We start from the raw sequence: 16,784 nt of genomic DNA, 5'->3' as shown, positions 1-16,784 counted from the left end.
GCAGATTAATTACTAGACAGTGATAAGTTACCAGGAATTTTTTTAGCTGCTCTGGTTCAAGACAATCTATCTGGTCCTCTGACTTTCCCTCTCCCTGCAGACTCTTTAGATAACATATTTACTTCTTCAGGTTTCTGAAGATCATTCACAGTCAGCAGTGATCGCGCCGAGTATAAAGAGCAGAAATCAATTGCAGTATTCTTTTTGTTGTTGTTTAATTGCGATATAATTGGTGTACAACACTGGTCTACAGCACAACAACTTGGCATACACACATTGTAAAATGATTACCGTGATAAGTTTAGGTGATATCCATCACCTCATATACATAATTACAAAACATTGTTTTTCCTTGTGAATTTACTCTTGTAGCAACTTTCAAACATACCATACGGTAGTGTTACCTAAGGTCATCATGTTGTACATGATATCCCCAGGGCATATTTATCTTATAAGTGAAGTTTGTACTTTTAACCACCTTCACCCAATTCCTCTACTGCCCATTCCTTGCCTTGGTAACCACAAATCTGATATCATTTTCTATTAGTTTGGGTTTTTTTTGTTTGTTTGTTTGTTTGTTTTTGCGGTACGCGGGCCTCTCACTGTCGTGGCCTCTCCCGTTGTGGAGCACAGGCTCCAGATGCGCAGGCTCAGCGGCCATGGCTCACGGGCCCAGCTGCTCCGCGGCATGTGGGATCCTCCCGGACCGGGGCACGAACCCGTGTCCCCTGCATCGGCAGGCAGACTCTCAACCACTGTGCCACCAGGGAAGCCCCTGAGTTTGGGGTTTTTTTAGAGTCCACATATAAGTAGATTATACAGTATTCGTCTGACTTATTTCACTTAGCATAATGCCCTCAAGGTCCATCGATGTTGTTGCAACTGGCAGGATTTCCTTCTTTTTATGACTGAATAGTCTTCCATTGTACCACATTTTCTTTACCCATTCATCTGTTGATGGACACTTAGTTTGCTTCCATATCTTCACTATAGTAGATGATGCTGCACTGAACATGGAGGGTGTAGACATCTCTTTGACATAGTCATTTCATTTCCTTCAGATAAATACCCAGCAGTGGAATTGTTGGATCATATGGCAGTTCTACTTTAAATTTTTTGAGGAACCTCCGTGCAGTTTTCCACTGTGGCTACACTAATTTACATTCCCACCAGCTGTGCACGAGGGTTCTCTTTTCTCTGCACCCTTGCCAACACTTGCTATCTCTTGTCTTTTTGATAATAACCATTCTAACAAGCACGAGGTGATATATCATTTCCTTAATGAGTACTGATGTTGAGTGCCTTTTCATATACTTGGCCTTTGTGTATCTTCTTTGGAAAAATGTCACTTCACATCCTTTGCCCATTTTTTAATTGAATTACTTGGAGTTTTTTGCTATTGAGTTGTCTGAGTTCTTCATATATTTTGGATGTTAACCTCTTATCAGATATATGACTTTCAAATATTTTCTTCCATTTCCATTTTGTTGATTGTTTGCTTTGCTGTGCAGAAGTTTTTATGTTTGATGTAGTCCCACTTGTTTATTTTTAATTTTGTTGCATTTGCTTTGGGTGTCATATCCAAAAAATCATTGCCAAGACGTATGTCGAGGAGTTTTTTCCTCTACATTTCTTACCAGGAGTTTTATGGTTTCAGGTCATACGGTCAAGTTTTTAATCCATTTTGAGTTAATTTTAGAGTGGTGTAAGATCATTCTTTTACATGTGAATATCCAGTTTTCCCAGAACCAGTTATTGAGAAGACTTTCTTTTCTCCACAGAGTATTCTTGGCTCCCTTGTCAAGTATTAGCTGATGATATATGCATGAGTTTACTTCTGGGCTCTTAATTCTGTTCCATTGGCCTATGTGTCTGTTTTTTATGCCAGTACCATAAAGGTATGATTATTGTATCTTTGTAATACAGTTTGGTTCCATACAAATTTCAATATTGTGTTTTCTATATCTATGAAAAATGCCATTGGAATCTTGATTGGGAATGTATTGAATCTATGGATGGCTTCGCGTAGTATGGACATTTCAACAATATTCTTCTAATCCACGAACACAGGACATCTTTCCGTTTATTTGTGTCTTTTTCATTTTCATCAATGTCTCGTATTTTTCACTGTAAAAATCTTTTACCTCCTTGGCTAAATTTATTCCTACGGGTTTTATTTTTTTGATGTTATTGTAGATGGGATCATTTTCTTTATTTCTTTTTCAGCTAATTCATTGTTTGCAGTGTTCTTTTCTGTACCAGATCATCACATTGTATTATATTAACCATCACATCACAACCCCACTGGGAAATGATTGATTGATTTTTCTCCAGCCATTGAAGGAGGCAAACATGGGCACAACTGAGATTTAGTTTTGCTTATGTTGGCGTAAGTGTTTTCAAATTGTAACCCATACTTGGTGTTTCTGAGCCAGCCACTCTCCTCCTCCTCTCATCGATAGCAGGGGCCATTTTAATGTGCCTTTCTTCCCTTGCCCCCAAAGATTTGCTGTGGTTTCTTGCAGCTCTAGTTGGTGTTACTGTCAGTCCCAGTTGGTTATCCTCTCAATGTCAGTGTGATGAATTTACTCCCTGCACAATGGCGAGAAAATAGATCAGATAGTGCTTCCTCTACCCAAGTCCTGGCTTCCATTCACAGAGGAGACATTTTTTTCAAAAAAAAAACCCTGAAGTTTTTCTCTTTGACAGAAGAACTAGTTGGTAGCAAGAACACTTAGATTTAAGCTAGGCTTTTGAAAGCAGCTATGTGAATAGCACTGCCCAAGTGTTAGATGATTCAGAACAACTCTAAGAGACCTTACAGATGCAGGGAAAAAAAGTAGAATGTTATAGGTGAGAATGCAGAAGGGCACTCTTAATGGCTGGGGACACAGCAACCAGAGTGAGAACAGAAGACTGGAAATGACTGATTGGGGAGGGGGTGACCAAGTAGTGAGACATGAAAAGTAAAAGTTCCTCCCCCCTAATCTGTTCTGCCTTTTGCCCTCAACTTCATCTCTTCCCAGGCCTTATGAAGTCCAGATTGGTGGGAGAGGGAAGGCCAGATTGCAGGTGACAGAGAACAGGAAGGGTCTAGCTGGCCTTGGACACCAAGAAGATGGGTGTAGAGATCTAGAGGTCATTGTGGTGGGCCTGGAACTCTTTTCCTACCAAGTTTGAATTGTCTAGAGCCCTCACCACACAGGTTTTACGGCAGAAATTTGTGTCTTTCCACCTGTCACACACATGGCAGTAGAGCTAAGAGACAGAGAGTTATAGTTGAACACTAGTCCTAGAGCTATCAAGGGCAAGGGGGAACAACCATGTTTATTCTTTGCTTTCGTAGGATTCTGGAGAAATGCTAAAAGGAAAATCAGCCACTGGTCCAGAATGATGCTTCTGAGAATGGGGAAATATGGGGCTGGCCAAAAAGTTCGTTCGGGTTCTTCGTCCCATCTTACGGAAAAACCTGAATGAACTTTTTGGCCAACCCGATACTTGCTGACTGTAAGCATCATACCAGTTACTTAGATGAAGGGTCCAGTGTGGCTGGGGAAGTCCTGGAAGGGTGGTGGCTCTCAAGCTAGGCTGTTCGTTAGAATTACCTAGGATCCCGGGACTCACCAGAGACCTACCAAATGAGAGTCTTAGGCAAATGGCCCTGCCTTTAGGGCTGTAGTTTTTTTTTTTCCTCACTTTGTTTTCATTTTGAAAGCTCTACCAATGATTCTGAGGGATAGCTGGGATTGAGGAGCACTTCTGTATAATCAACCCATGAGAGGTTCAGGAGAACCATTTCCACTGCCCTCCGAGCAGTGTATGGTCCACGGACACATAGGAAGTACGAAGAGCACCTGTTCTATTCATCCACAGGCCCACACCTACACAGAACTCTTTGAGAATCAGCTTCTCCACCTAAGGCCACTTCATATACTTCAAGGAAAGGTCAGGCTTTTGTTTGTTTGGTTTGCTTGGAAATGTAAACTTGACCCTAGGCTTATTTTGTGGATGTAGAGAAAACAGGATGAATTTATCTCTATCCAGCAAGATCATAATTGGGAACAGTGCAAGGGGGTTAGAGGGATGAAGGAAACAGAAGTTGTGTTGATAAAGGACATCCAGGAGAGAAAAATAATTGGTTAAAGAGTGCAGGAGAGAGAGAGATCAAACAACAAGATACATTTGAGTTCATTTTCTTCCTTATAGCCCACATGAGTAGAGGTGTTTGTTTGCACACAGTCGGACTCAATAGTGGTTTTATGATAAAAACTTATGCCTATTTTGTTAATTCCCAGGATGAATGGTGATGTTTTTTTTTTTCCTAGAGGCATAGTAGATAAAGACAGTATTTGATTTTTCATGGCCAGGTAATCTGACCTTTCAGATGTTAAACTGTTTGTAGGAAATATTTGTTGTACGATGCCTTGGGTGAAAGGAAATGGTTGAGCAGAGTTCTTAGTCTTGACCCTATGTGGCCACTCGTCCACCATCCCATCAGAGGTCTGATGAACGATGAGGATGTATGGTTCAAATAAAAACTAGAGCAGTGCCTGGAAAACAAATCTGGCTGACAGGGTCCTTTTATTTAGAGAATGAACTTGGCAATGTCAGATTCTTAGAAATTTGTTAGTCAGCTATAGGAGAAAGGGGGAAATTTAATTCAGAGAAGAAAATATTGCTTCACCTCTTTCAAAGGTCATCAATCTAAATGTCTTTAATACCCTGACAAATATGTCCTGTCAATTTGCTCCTTTAAAAGATACCATAATAGGAAATATGTTCGAGCTGCCATCCTGGCTGTCTGGTTTCCCTGTGGTGTCTACCTGCAAAGAGAAGCACAGGTGCAACTAGAATGACCCCGGGCTCAATTTGGAGGCGTCCCAATGGCCACCATTTTTCCCCTCAATGGAGAATGCTTATCCTCCTGTTTCAGAATCAGCATTTGTAAAATCCCAGCCCGAGTGGGAACCTCCAAAAGTCATTTAATTTGTTCCCCAAACATCGTGGGTTGGGATGGGAACATGGTTGCATGTGTCCACCATTCTCAAAGAGCCGAGACCTTTATTTTTAAAGACTTGAAAGGCAGGAGATTCCTCAGTTGCCTTTAGTCGTGCATTCAGGGCTCAAATCTGCACCATCCACAGGCTCTTCCTTCTCATGACTTGAAGTGCTCACAGGAAATAATGAACTGGGGGTCATAACAACAGCTCCTCTGCGATCCCTAAGTCATCTGAGCCATCTCTCTGATTTTCCTCACGCCTTCGGCCACATCTGTGCAAAAGAGAAGACGTGTAGGCACTTTCCTGGAAGAAAATACCTCCTTGCAGTGCAGGTTCTTGTTACAGATAAGGCTCATGACCCAGAGCTTACGTTTTCTCACATAAGGCTCTGGCCTTTCATCCTTTTGTCCTGAACTACTTCCATATGGCTATGAAATTAATGACTTGAACAAAAATGAGATTGCCAAAATGTTCTCACCCAGGAAGGAGAATTCTAGGTGCTTCCAGGAGGTTGGGTTGGCTGAATTCAATGAATGATAAACTATGGAAATGGTAAATTTGGCATTCCATGCTCGATGGTCGGGGGATGGATTGTTTGGGTTTTGCCTGTGTTTTCTCTATTTAAGAAGTGAAAGAAAGAAAAGAGACTAGCCTGCCTTTGTGCACAGCTTTTTGATCACTCTGTTCTTGGGCCCTGGGATATGCAGTGATGGTGAGCGAGCAGTATTGAGGGCATGGGAGGTCGGGCTCCTTGAGTCACGGCCACCCTGCTGACCTTGCTGGGAGGTCAAGTTCTGCCACAGGCCCTCTGCAGACCAGCTTTAACCTTTTCTCTTTGGGGTTGTACTGTGCCTGCAGCTTGTGAATCGTGGGTCCGTCTTGTCAGTAGGGCAACTGGGCAGACTGTCGTGATCACTGAACGTGGGGAAGTGGGCTATCAGACGTGCACTTCCTCTTTTCTGAACTTCATTAAAATTCTATTTCATGACTTCGGTTTTTAACAGTATCCCAAGAGACCCATGAAGGATGCTAAGAATGTGTCCTCCTTTCGTGTGTGTTTACCTTAAGGGCCTGCACTGTTGTGGTCGAGTTGGCCCAGACTCACTTGAACTGTTTCTTATAGAGGAAACCTCGTTAGGGGACTCCATCCTGATACTGTTGCTTTCTGTACAGCCAATGGCTCAGAAATCTTTGACTAAGAGTTTTAGATCCATATTAATCCTCCTTTTATAAGTGAAAAATCAAGGTGTCAAATTGTAAGAATGATACCTTAGACTTCTTAGAGTGTCTTTATATCCCAAAGTGGGGAACCAAAAGCTGGACTTGGCAATTACCTAGCTGAAGAGTAGGATATCTGATCCAGAGAAGGTGGTGAAGAAAAGAGTTTAGTTTCCTGTATTGGGTTTTTCAGGATTTCACACATAGTGAGGGAGTTAGGATGGCTAGAAAGCGCTTATGGAATTGCTATTGTCATATTCCCTGACTCTGACTCCAAATCACCGGTCTTACTAATCTGTACATGTGCCTTCCCACCCCTGGACTTTGTAAATTCCAGTATGCTACTTTAACTGTCATTAAAGAGGGAAAATTGTCTCTGTTTCCAGGAATTTCCAATCCAAGACCTGGTTGGAAAGTGCCCCAGCAGTCGTGCCATTTGAGCTGGGGAGTCCCATCTGTCCCACTGATTATGCGGTTCTATCTGTCAACCCCTCCTAGAACAGTGGGGTGCTTGAGTGGGGTCTTGGGAATTTGGCCAGATGGTTGTGATGGCTTGTAGCAGTTGGGGAAGGTAGACCTGGAATCTGATGGCTGGTGGGGGCAGCCTTGGGAAGCACGGAGTAGTGTAGAAACCATGTCTCTAGGGACAAGGGTGGGATCCAAGGTGAAGGATCCACTAAGGGCTGTCAGAAGAGCCAGGATGTTTGAGATCCAAGTGAGAGTGACTCCCTGGGCAAGAGCTTTTCCCTATGGAGTCTGGGGTAGGCCTGAGGGAACTCAGGGGAGGACAGAGGTGTCTTGGATAAAGCCTGCCTCTCTGGGCTTTCTATCCAACACCAGGGTAGGGCTAGACTCTGGAATCACTGCCTAACTGCAAGCATGCTAGGTATGCCTTGCCAGCCACCTTTCAGACAGGTGAAGTCATTTACAGAGGATTCTGGCAAATGGATCACACCTCGAGCAACTGAAGTTTTAACGAAGAGACAGAACACTTTTGTAGCCCTCCATTGTTTTAAACACATGCAGCACGGTGTTGCATCCTGGGCACACGGACGTTTTACTGAAATGATCACGTGGTAGTAGTGCTAAAGAAAAATTTGGAAAAGGAAAGTCCAGTGGTTCTGCAACCACCCAAATGGCTATTTCATTTTTATAGGTTTCCTTATCATTCTTTCATATATATATATATATGATAGTATATATGATATATGATATATGATATATGATATATCATATATCATATATATGATATATGATATATGATATATGATATATCATATATATATGATATATGATATATATGATATATATATATAATAGTAGAAGGCATTTTGCATTCTGCCTTTTTCACAATGGTCTATCATAACCATTTTCTGTGTTTCCAGTAGCCTCTGTAAATTGTCTCCTTTCATGGTTGCAGGGTAGAACATCCTAAAGAAGCCCCGTGTTTTACTAGACAATATTTTTCTTTTGGATAGTCAAGTCCTTTCCGGGTTCTTTGTTTGCCCCATTATGATGCTCTTTTCACAACAGTGTGCAAACGTTTTGCTTTTTTTGAATTACTCCCAGAAGTAGGATTACTACAGCAAAGTTTACTGACTCCTTTATGGCTCTTTTTATATACTACCATCTTGCTTTTCAAAAGAGTTGTATTCAGTGCCACCTTACAGGGTAGCACCAGCTAAACGGCGACTCTGATGGCATTAAGGCTTTTTCCCCATTTTTGAAAATTTAGTTGATGAAAAATGATACATCAAAGTTGCTTTGTCATTCCTTTCATTACTAGAAGAGATAAAATCTCTGCCATATGTTTTAATGTTATTCCTGATATGAATCATTTATTCATATCCTTTGCCCATTTCTTTATTTGATGATTTTTTTTCTTACATTTCAATGAGATGTTAATCCTTTTGTCAAAGTGCTACAAAGAATTCCTGTAGTCTATTAAATGTCGACGTTTCCATTGTTCTGAAGTTGAGAAATCTTGGGAAAATCCTGTCTTTTTATTTCCTTTGAATTTATCTGTTGCTTCAGAGCATAGATAAGTATTAGCTCTGTAAAAGAATGTGGACTGTTTATTACATGCTAGTTGTCTTAGAGTTTAATTTTAAAATAAATTATTTAACTCTGTTACCCATCCATAATCTATCTTTTACATTTCCTGTAGATCTTACGGAATACTTTTCTATTTTGCTCTCCACGTATCAAACAAAGGGACATTTGCTTAATAATCCTGCCTTCCCCGCATTGTACTAAGAATCTGCTTTATCATATGCTGCATTTCAGATTTGTTTATGGGCTGTCTGTATTGTGCTACGTTCTTCCTTTGAACCATTACCAGAATGAATGAATGAATTTTGCTTTGTAACATTTTCTGAAACTTGGCTCCTTTTCAGAATAAATTTCTTAATGTTTATGCTTGCAGATTAACTGTAGAGTGATCTTGTTGAATGCCTAAATACCCTACTGGAATTTTCATTAAAAGTACATTAAGTCTGTAAGTTAAATTTAGGAGAATAAGCATTAACAAATACTAGTATTTTCATTCTGTAACAAAGTACACATTTCCATTTCACCAAATCAAATTTTGTTTTATAGAGCAAAAGTTTGTGGTTTCATTTTGAAGGTTTAGCTCAACATTTAGGTAAATTCCTAAAATTTTTAATATCTTGTAGCAATTATGAATAGAAACTTTCGTTATGTTTTCTAACTGAAAATACTAGGTTACTTGTTTTTGCTTCTGCTATTAAGTGTTACTGTTTTTTTACCTGTATGGCATCATTGTTATTAGTTGTCGCTTGTGTCAAAGGAAACCTCCTGGGCGATGTAAAGGGTCTCCAGCGTGTTGGAGGAAACATTGCTCTGTGACCTTCTAGCAAGGCTCCTTTCTTTCTCTGATAGCCTGAAAGAGTGGGAGGGAAGGGAGTGGGGGAGGAAAAGAAAATGAAAGTACACACATCCACACCCAGGAAGTGATGTGGTGCCCTGCAAGCCCTCCAGGAAGGTAGCCCCCCAAGTTTTCACAGCTTATGTTAGATCCACACGGAGTCTTTCCAGATCCTGGGACCCCCAAAGTGGAACCTGGGGTTCCAGATTATAAAAGAGGTGGCTTAGAGATCTGACAGTCTTGAAACATTTATGTATGGCTGGAGAGAAGCAGAGTTCCCCTCTCCTTTGTTGCCATATTGGGATTATCTTACTGGGTGACAGTGTCCTCTGGGAACCTCCTAAAGAAATGTCAGTGACAGAATCACTTTTGAAATTACAGACGAGATGATTGAATTAATGATCTAGTGGAACATTTTTCCTCAGGACGTGGCATCAGGGTGCTTTTGCTGGCTTCACCCCCTGCTGCACTCCCATCCCACGAGGTGGTACCATCTATCCTCATTCTGCCAATGATGATAGCCAAGGTCACTCCCAGCAGGGACAGGACTGCCATCCCAATAAAGTCTCACAGTCTTGAGGTCTGGATCCCGCTTGGGAACAGACCCGTGAAGTCTTCTATGTAGCATATCACCTCCTGGAATGTTATCTAGAATTAGCATCAAATAGTGAAAAGAGTTGGTAGCATCTGTCGTTAGACCCAAGTTGAAATCCAAGCTCGCTGCTTACAAGCTGACCATAGGAAAGCTTCTCTTTTTCCATTTGTATAAGGCAGACAAAAGGACTGTCTCATCCAATTTTTATTCATTTGTTCGGGAAATAGGAAGATGAAATATGAAAATGAGTGCCTCGTGTTTGTCAGGCCCTGGTAAAAGTGATGTTGATGTGGCAGAGAACACACCAAAGACTCATGGAGCTTATGTCCTAGGGGGAGGGAGGGAGGGGAGATACATGTCAAAAACAATATATCAGCTAATAAATGCCATGAGAAATAATAAAGCAGAAAAAATGTGATCACGTAAGGGGGATTGTTCTTTTAGAAGAGATGATCAGAGAAGACTTCTCTAATAAGATATCTGAACACAGAGATGAATAAGGATGGAAATGAGCCATGAGAATATTGAAGGAAGAGCATTCCGGGCAGAGAGAAGCATATGTGCAAAGGCCCTGTAGTAGGAGATTGCTTGTCTGAAGAATAGAGGCAGGGCCATGGGGCTGGAGCAGAGGGAGTGGTGGAGACCCTCCTGCTGGCAGGTGATGAGGTCAGATAGGTGGAGGGAACCAGATCGAGTAGGGAGGGATCGCAACAGCAGGCCAAATCCAGCCTGTGCTTGTGTATGTACAGCCCTCTAGGTAAAAATGGCTTTTAATTTTTGAAAAAGTTGTTTAAAAAAGAAGACTCCATGACATATGTGTCCTGCAAAGCCCCAGTTATTTACTGTCTGGTCTTTTATAGGGAAAATTTGCCAATTCCTGATGCAGGGCCTTAGAAGCCATGGTGAGGACGTCCATATTTCTAAGTGTGAAAGGAAGCCATTGGGAGGGTTCTGAGCAAGACAATTAACGTGAGGTGATTGACAGTCTTAAACAGATGGCTCTGACTGCCGTGTTAGCTCAGACTGTAAACGGGGCGGGTGCAGCAGGGAGCACAGTTAGGAGGTGTTATAGTCAGGGTGAGACAGGCCAATAGGTTGGACCAGACTGGTAGCAGTGGGACACTGAATAGTCGGATAGAGAATACATTTTGAAGGTGGCACCGAAGGTGCTTTGGATGGACTGTGGAGTGAGAGAGGGAGGATGGAGTAAAGGATGACACCAAGATTTTTGGTCTACCTCCTCTCCTGAGGTTGTCCTGGAAACTGAATGAGAGAATGATCTTTTCTGTCCCTAGGGTTTGATGCCTTCAGTTCTTTTACCATTCTGTAGTCAGGGTTACCTTCCTAAGGGACAGTTTTGATTGTGACATTCTCCACATAGCACAGGGAGATCGGCTGGATGCTTTGTGACCACCTGGAGGGGTGGGATCGGGAGGGTGGGAGGGAGGGAGACGCAAGAGGGAGGAGATATGGGGATATATGTATATGTATAGCTGATTCACTTTGTTATAAAGCAGAAACTAACACACCATTGTAAAGCAATTATACTCCAATAAAGATGTTAAAAAAAGAAAGAAAGAAAAAGAAAACAAAACATTTACATGATTAAAACAAAAAACAACCTCTACCAGTGTCCCATTAGCTGTGGAACGGTCAGGTGTGGCCCTCCCTAATCTGACAGGCCTGTGCCTGCGTCCTAACTCATTTCCAGCTGTTCCCTTTCATCAAACCCAACGCTAACCAGTGAATCGTCCACCAGTCCCGTGTACTTCATACTCCCACCTCCAGAGCTTTGCCTATATGGGTTCCTCTTTTTTTTTTTAAATTATCATTACACATCAACAGTCCTACTAGAATGTTACTGTCTACCTTTTTGATAAAGCAATTCCTTAACACCCTCGTTACCCTCCTGGTCTGTTCCAATGCTGTTTGTCTTCACCTCTTTGAACAGGGATGTCATTTCTATTTGTAACATGGTTTTTTTATACACAAGCTTTGTCTCCTGCCAGAATACAGAGAGGGAGACAATAGAGGATCTGGTTAAATCCCTTGTCTTTGTTAAATCCCAGCTTTGCCCTTGGAACCTGTATGACTTTGAGCAACTTACTTTACTTCTTGCAGCCTCAGTTGGCGCTTCCATAAAATGGAGGTAATTCCATGGTTACTTCGCAGCACTCATTAAGAGATAGAATGAGATGATTCCCGTACAGCACTTAGTGTAGTTATGTGCCTGCCATGTGGTTAGAGCTCATTTAATTCCAACTGTATCAATTTACCTTCATTAAGGAACTGAGGAAGTATCTTTCTATCCTATTCTTCCTGGTGCTGTGTACCCTGGTTTTGTACACAGTAGGCAAATGAATATATTGTAAAAAGTGCAGTGAAATGAGTCAGGTTTGGGAATTAACTCTGAGTTCAGTTCCCACCACCATCACCACCACATCCAGCTGTGTGACTTGTGGCAAGATCCTTTCCTCTCTGAGTTTCAAATTCCTCACGTTCCAAGTGGATGAAATGATTCCTACCTTGAAAAGTGAGGAGGATGAACTATGATGGATGTAACACCTGCGGCATGGTGTGTGCCAATGATAGCTCTCACCAGGATGGCGATTATCAAAGCTTCTGCAGAGGGCTTCCCTGGTGGTGCGGTGGTTGAGAGTCCGCCTGCCGATGCGGGGGACGCGGGTTTGTGCCCCGGTCCGGGAAGATCCCACATGCCGCGGAGCGGCTGGGCCCGTGAGCCATGGCCGCTGAGCCTGCGCGTCCGGAGCCTGTGCTCCACAATGGGAGAGGCCACTACAGTGAGAGGTCCGCGTACCACAAAAAAAAAAGCTTCTGCAGAAAAAGCTCTGTTACCTTTCTGGCACGGAAGCTCCATCATTCCTTAAAGCACTGGTCCTCAAAATGTGGTTTCTGGACCGGCAGCATAATCAATGTCATTTTCCCTGGAACTTATTAGAAATGCAAGCTCTCAGGTTCCACCCCGAGCCTAGTAAAGCAGACACTGTGGAGTGGGGTCCAGCAGCCCGTGTATTAACAAGCTGATGTGCACACGCATCTGAGATCTTAGTGGAGGGAAGAGTTGGCATGGGTCGTTCCCTTCAATCCCAGAGGGGTAGTTAAGTCACTCTGCTTTTCTGTTGGCATCATAATTGAGGACATGAGAGCCAGGAGATGTTTCCAGCATTGCCAAAGAAGGATAGCACAGGACCCTTAGTGTCACTTTGGGGGTCAGCAACTCCTGACTCTTTACCTACGATTACTCACAGAGTTGACAGGAACAAAGAAGAATTGGAGGAAGGTGTGACCCTTGGTTAACAATGGGAAGTATAGTTTAGTGAGTAGTTCAGTTTGAGGCACAGGACTAGTCTGGGAGCATAAACCCACAACATAAGCCATCGTGAGCTATTAATTAACTTGTAATATTACAACTGTCAGTGAGCCTGACAAGATAATGAAAATTCTTTAGTGTGACTGATTTTAATGTAAGCTGTTGACACATTCGTAAATACAGCAACTAAAGTTAGTTCAGATGGTTTCAAGAAATTCAGAAATATTGTGAAGAACATTTAATCCTTCCGTAGTATTAAGGTGTAGAGAGCGTTTAAATACCTCTATAGCTGTGGGAGAAAAAGCACAGCCACATTTATATATAGTTACCGGCTTTTTTTTTTTTTTTTAACATGATACCACATTTATCTTTTTCCTTTTCTTTAGGCTCCTTGTATGACATGAAAAATCATCTCTTTGACAGGGTGATTCTGTTAATCCAAATAGAGTTGAAATAGAATTACTTCAGGCCTTACCATCTAGACCTCTGCCTTCTCTCCACCACCAGCTTCCCCTTCATCACCCGTGGCCCTGATGAGGGGTCGACACAGGAGAGAAGCAGACCCTCGAACCAGCCCTTGGGCTTGCTGCTGTGTAGTTCTAATACATGATGCATAAGAGGTGCCCTTGGCATATGGAAGGAAAATGTTAGAATTTCTGTTTGTGACTCATTTTAATCTCAGGCTTTGAACTCTCTTTTTGTCCACCTTTGGGGATGGTGGTCTATGTGCAAATATTTCTTCCTAAAAGGGGTGTGTGATCAAAAAAATGTGACTTGTCTCTGAGGGCAGGTTAACACGACAGGGAGAGATTTGGGTAAAAGGTTGAAAATGTTGATGCCAAAACATTCTAGAATTTTCTGTAGATTTCAGTTTTCCATGTTACCTTTTCACCTATAACTGGAAACATAATAGCCTTGTCTCCTATCATGTGCTATTCAGTTCAGATCACGGGGTGCCAGTCAGATAAGGGGAAAAGTAAGAAGCAGACACCGGTGGCTTTACGTTGGGCTGTCTCTTCCTCTTGGGCCTCTCCCGCTGCTTGGGCTGCCCTTGAGTGAACAGCCAGAGTGGAGCTGCCTGGTGGGGCACAGAAAGGGCACCTAGACGGACCCTTAACTAGCGGATCTATTCTCGCATCACTGGTTGCCCTTTTAAAGCCCTGGACTTCAGAGCCATCTCTCGTTGCTGCAATGTGGGTACATAGGACCCATTTAAGTGAGTGGGCAGGAGGCAAAAGTGCCTTGAAGAGGAAAGACCACAAGGCACAGACTGTGACCATATGCCTGCCCCCAAGCTGCCTTTTTGTCGCTAGGCTGTAGTTACATCACATGTGTTTCTCTCTCTCACTCTGAACGCTTCTGAGAAGTTTCAAAGGAAGGTAAGCAGTAACGATCTAATTTACGTGCTTCTCTAGTAGAACGGCTCTGGGTTTCCGCTGATCCCAGGCAGGGGCTGTTTTCAAGAAGAAGCCCCACACACGCTCTCCCAGGGATGTTGCATGGCTGTGGTCACCAGTCTCCGCCCCGCCCCCACCCCCCGCCTGTAGGCTGGCCACTCGCTTCTAGAATGAATTCCTTGGGAGCTTCTCCATGGGTCTTTTCTTTGTAGTCTGTCTTCCAAGAATTCTTGTGCTTCTTTGCCATCAGAGAGGCCGTGCCTGGCCGGTGCTGACATTTCTTGCCCTCCTTCCCCACAGGCTGCACAAGGGGGTGGCCACAGGACCCTGCTGTACGGCCACGCGATTCTCCTGCGGCACTCCTTCAGCGGAATGGTAAGCATCTCTGGATCCGCTTTCACCATTCAAGGAGGAGGGGAAAGATGAGGAGGGAAGAAAGGGCAGGAAACCAGCAAGTGTCTAGATCAGGTTAAGTAATCAGCGGGAATCATTTGAAATGGAAGTAACTATAGCACGTTACTGTCTTAGCGTTTCCTTCCTGGAACTTACCTCACTGAGCACTTATATATTTGTGTTTGTTTAATGTCTGACCACCTTCCTCCCCACTCCAGAGAAGGACCGTGTCTTGTTTTAAATTTATTTAACTAAACCTACCTGGACCGAGTGCAGTGCCTGGATATACTAGATGCTCAGTAAATATCTGTTGAATGGATGATCAAATAAACCGTGGAATAACTGATGACTTGCACATATGACGTATACGAGCATAACCAGTGTAGGAGAAAAAGCAATCAAATGGATTTTTTGTGAAATTTCTCCTCTTTTACTAGCGAAAGGAAATAGGATGGTATCTGGTGCCTTTAGTCCTGGAAGAATTTGAAGGTATTATGTTAATCCAGAGGTGGGAGACAGACAATGAGCAAAGCAGTCACAGGAAGCAGGTCAGGCTTTGATCTATTCAGGGATCTAGAACCAGAATTAACTGAAATGGCGATTACTCACTATAACTTGAAAAATTTTTCAAGTTTTAAATAAATATAATTTGTTAAACACAGATACTGCAGTTCTTTTGCAGGGAGTGTTAAGAGGAATATCATGATCTCGATCAAGTATAATATGTACCAACTCTAATAACCTTTACCCCCAGTTCCTACATGTATCATTCTCCCTCGCTATCAGTATAAGGAAGATTTCTTTCTCTAGCCCTAGTGGAAAACTGTGACATGAATTCAAGACTTTATTTTCACACATTTCATACCTGCAGCAGCTGCAAAGTTTGTCTCAAAGCTTGAACTATCAAATTGGCAGCGAGAGCAGCAGCTGCCTCTTAAATGATTTATTTATTGCAGCATTTTTTTTTTTTCCTGAGCACTGGTAAGAAGTTGACCTTTTCAGCCTGAACATTCGTCTGTGATAATCCCTCGTGCCAAAGGAGAAATAACAAAAGTGACCAAATCGAAGGTTATCTGAGCAGGAGATGGGGACAGAGAGTGGGGAAACTTTTGCACCCTGACACTCTCTAGAATTGAGAGGTGATCATTCATCTTTAAGCATCTGGTCCTTATCCATAGGGTAAATAAAACCCTAATACCTCTCTTTTTCTACCTAAATAGAATAAACAAAAGCTCAAAAAGCACACTTCTGGCTTTGAAAACTCAGGCTAGCATTGTGCTAGAGAGAGGAAGGTTTACATTATTCATCCTTAGGTTGGTTGCCCCTCACTCCCAAGAAATACCACTCATGGTTAACATGAACTCTATCCTGGCCAGTTCCTTTTAGGAGCAGCATTGAGCATGCAGCCTGTGAAGATGACTGTATAATACAGTGATTCTCCATTTTCCTGTTGCAGTGAACTAGAAGTATAACTCAGCAAGTTTGTGCCAAGTGCATATCCGCCTCCCAGTCTAATTCTAAGACCACCCACTGTGCCTGTCAATAAAAGGAGGCAGGGAACAGGCTGTGTACTTTTTTCCTTTATTAAGTTATTTTTTAAAATAATTTTTAACTTTTACATGCACATGTATTTTTATCATCAGAAAAAAAAAACATAGGCGTTATTTGAGAAGTTCTAAAGCTCATAGAAAATTTGAAAAACAAAATAAAATAGAAATGGGGGCATTGTTGCGGTCGCTCCCACTGTCCAAAGACAACTTGTTATCAATTTGGTGTAATTCCCTTTAGCCTGGGTGCTAGGCATTTAAGTTTTGCATACGTGGCAACTATATAAGTACACTATTTTGTGTATATTCCATATTGTTACACACTCTTGAAAAATATGCTTCATGGTAACATAATATTCCATAAAATAAAGTACCAAAGTTTATCAACCTTTCCATTATTGTTGGCCATTTATGTT

At 42.3% G+C, this 16,784-nt stretch overlaps 1 protein-coding gene across 1 annotated transcript in view; it reads left to right on the top strand.

Annotated features, from left to right (window-relative positions):
• The window catches only part of RYR3 (ryanodine receptor 3), a 550,597-nt gene that overhangs the window by 231,029 nt on the left and 302,784 nt on the right, over window positions 1–16,784 (top strand). The window contains 1 exon segment of the mRNA XM_079909615.1: window positions 14,729–14,803. Within this exon segment, the coding sequence (XP_079765741.1) occupies window positions 14,729–14,803 (75 nt within the window).

Source organism: Stenella coeruleoalba, assembly GCF_951394435.1.
Source record: "Stenella coeruleoalba genome assembly, chromosome: 2".
Classification (NCBI taxonomy): Eukaryota; Metazoa; Chordata; class Mammalia; order Artiodactyla; family Delphinidae; genus Stenella; species Stenella coeruleoalba.
Note: the sequence above shows the minus strand (reverse complement) of the source record. Positions and strands in the feature narration are given on the sequence as shown.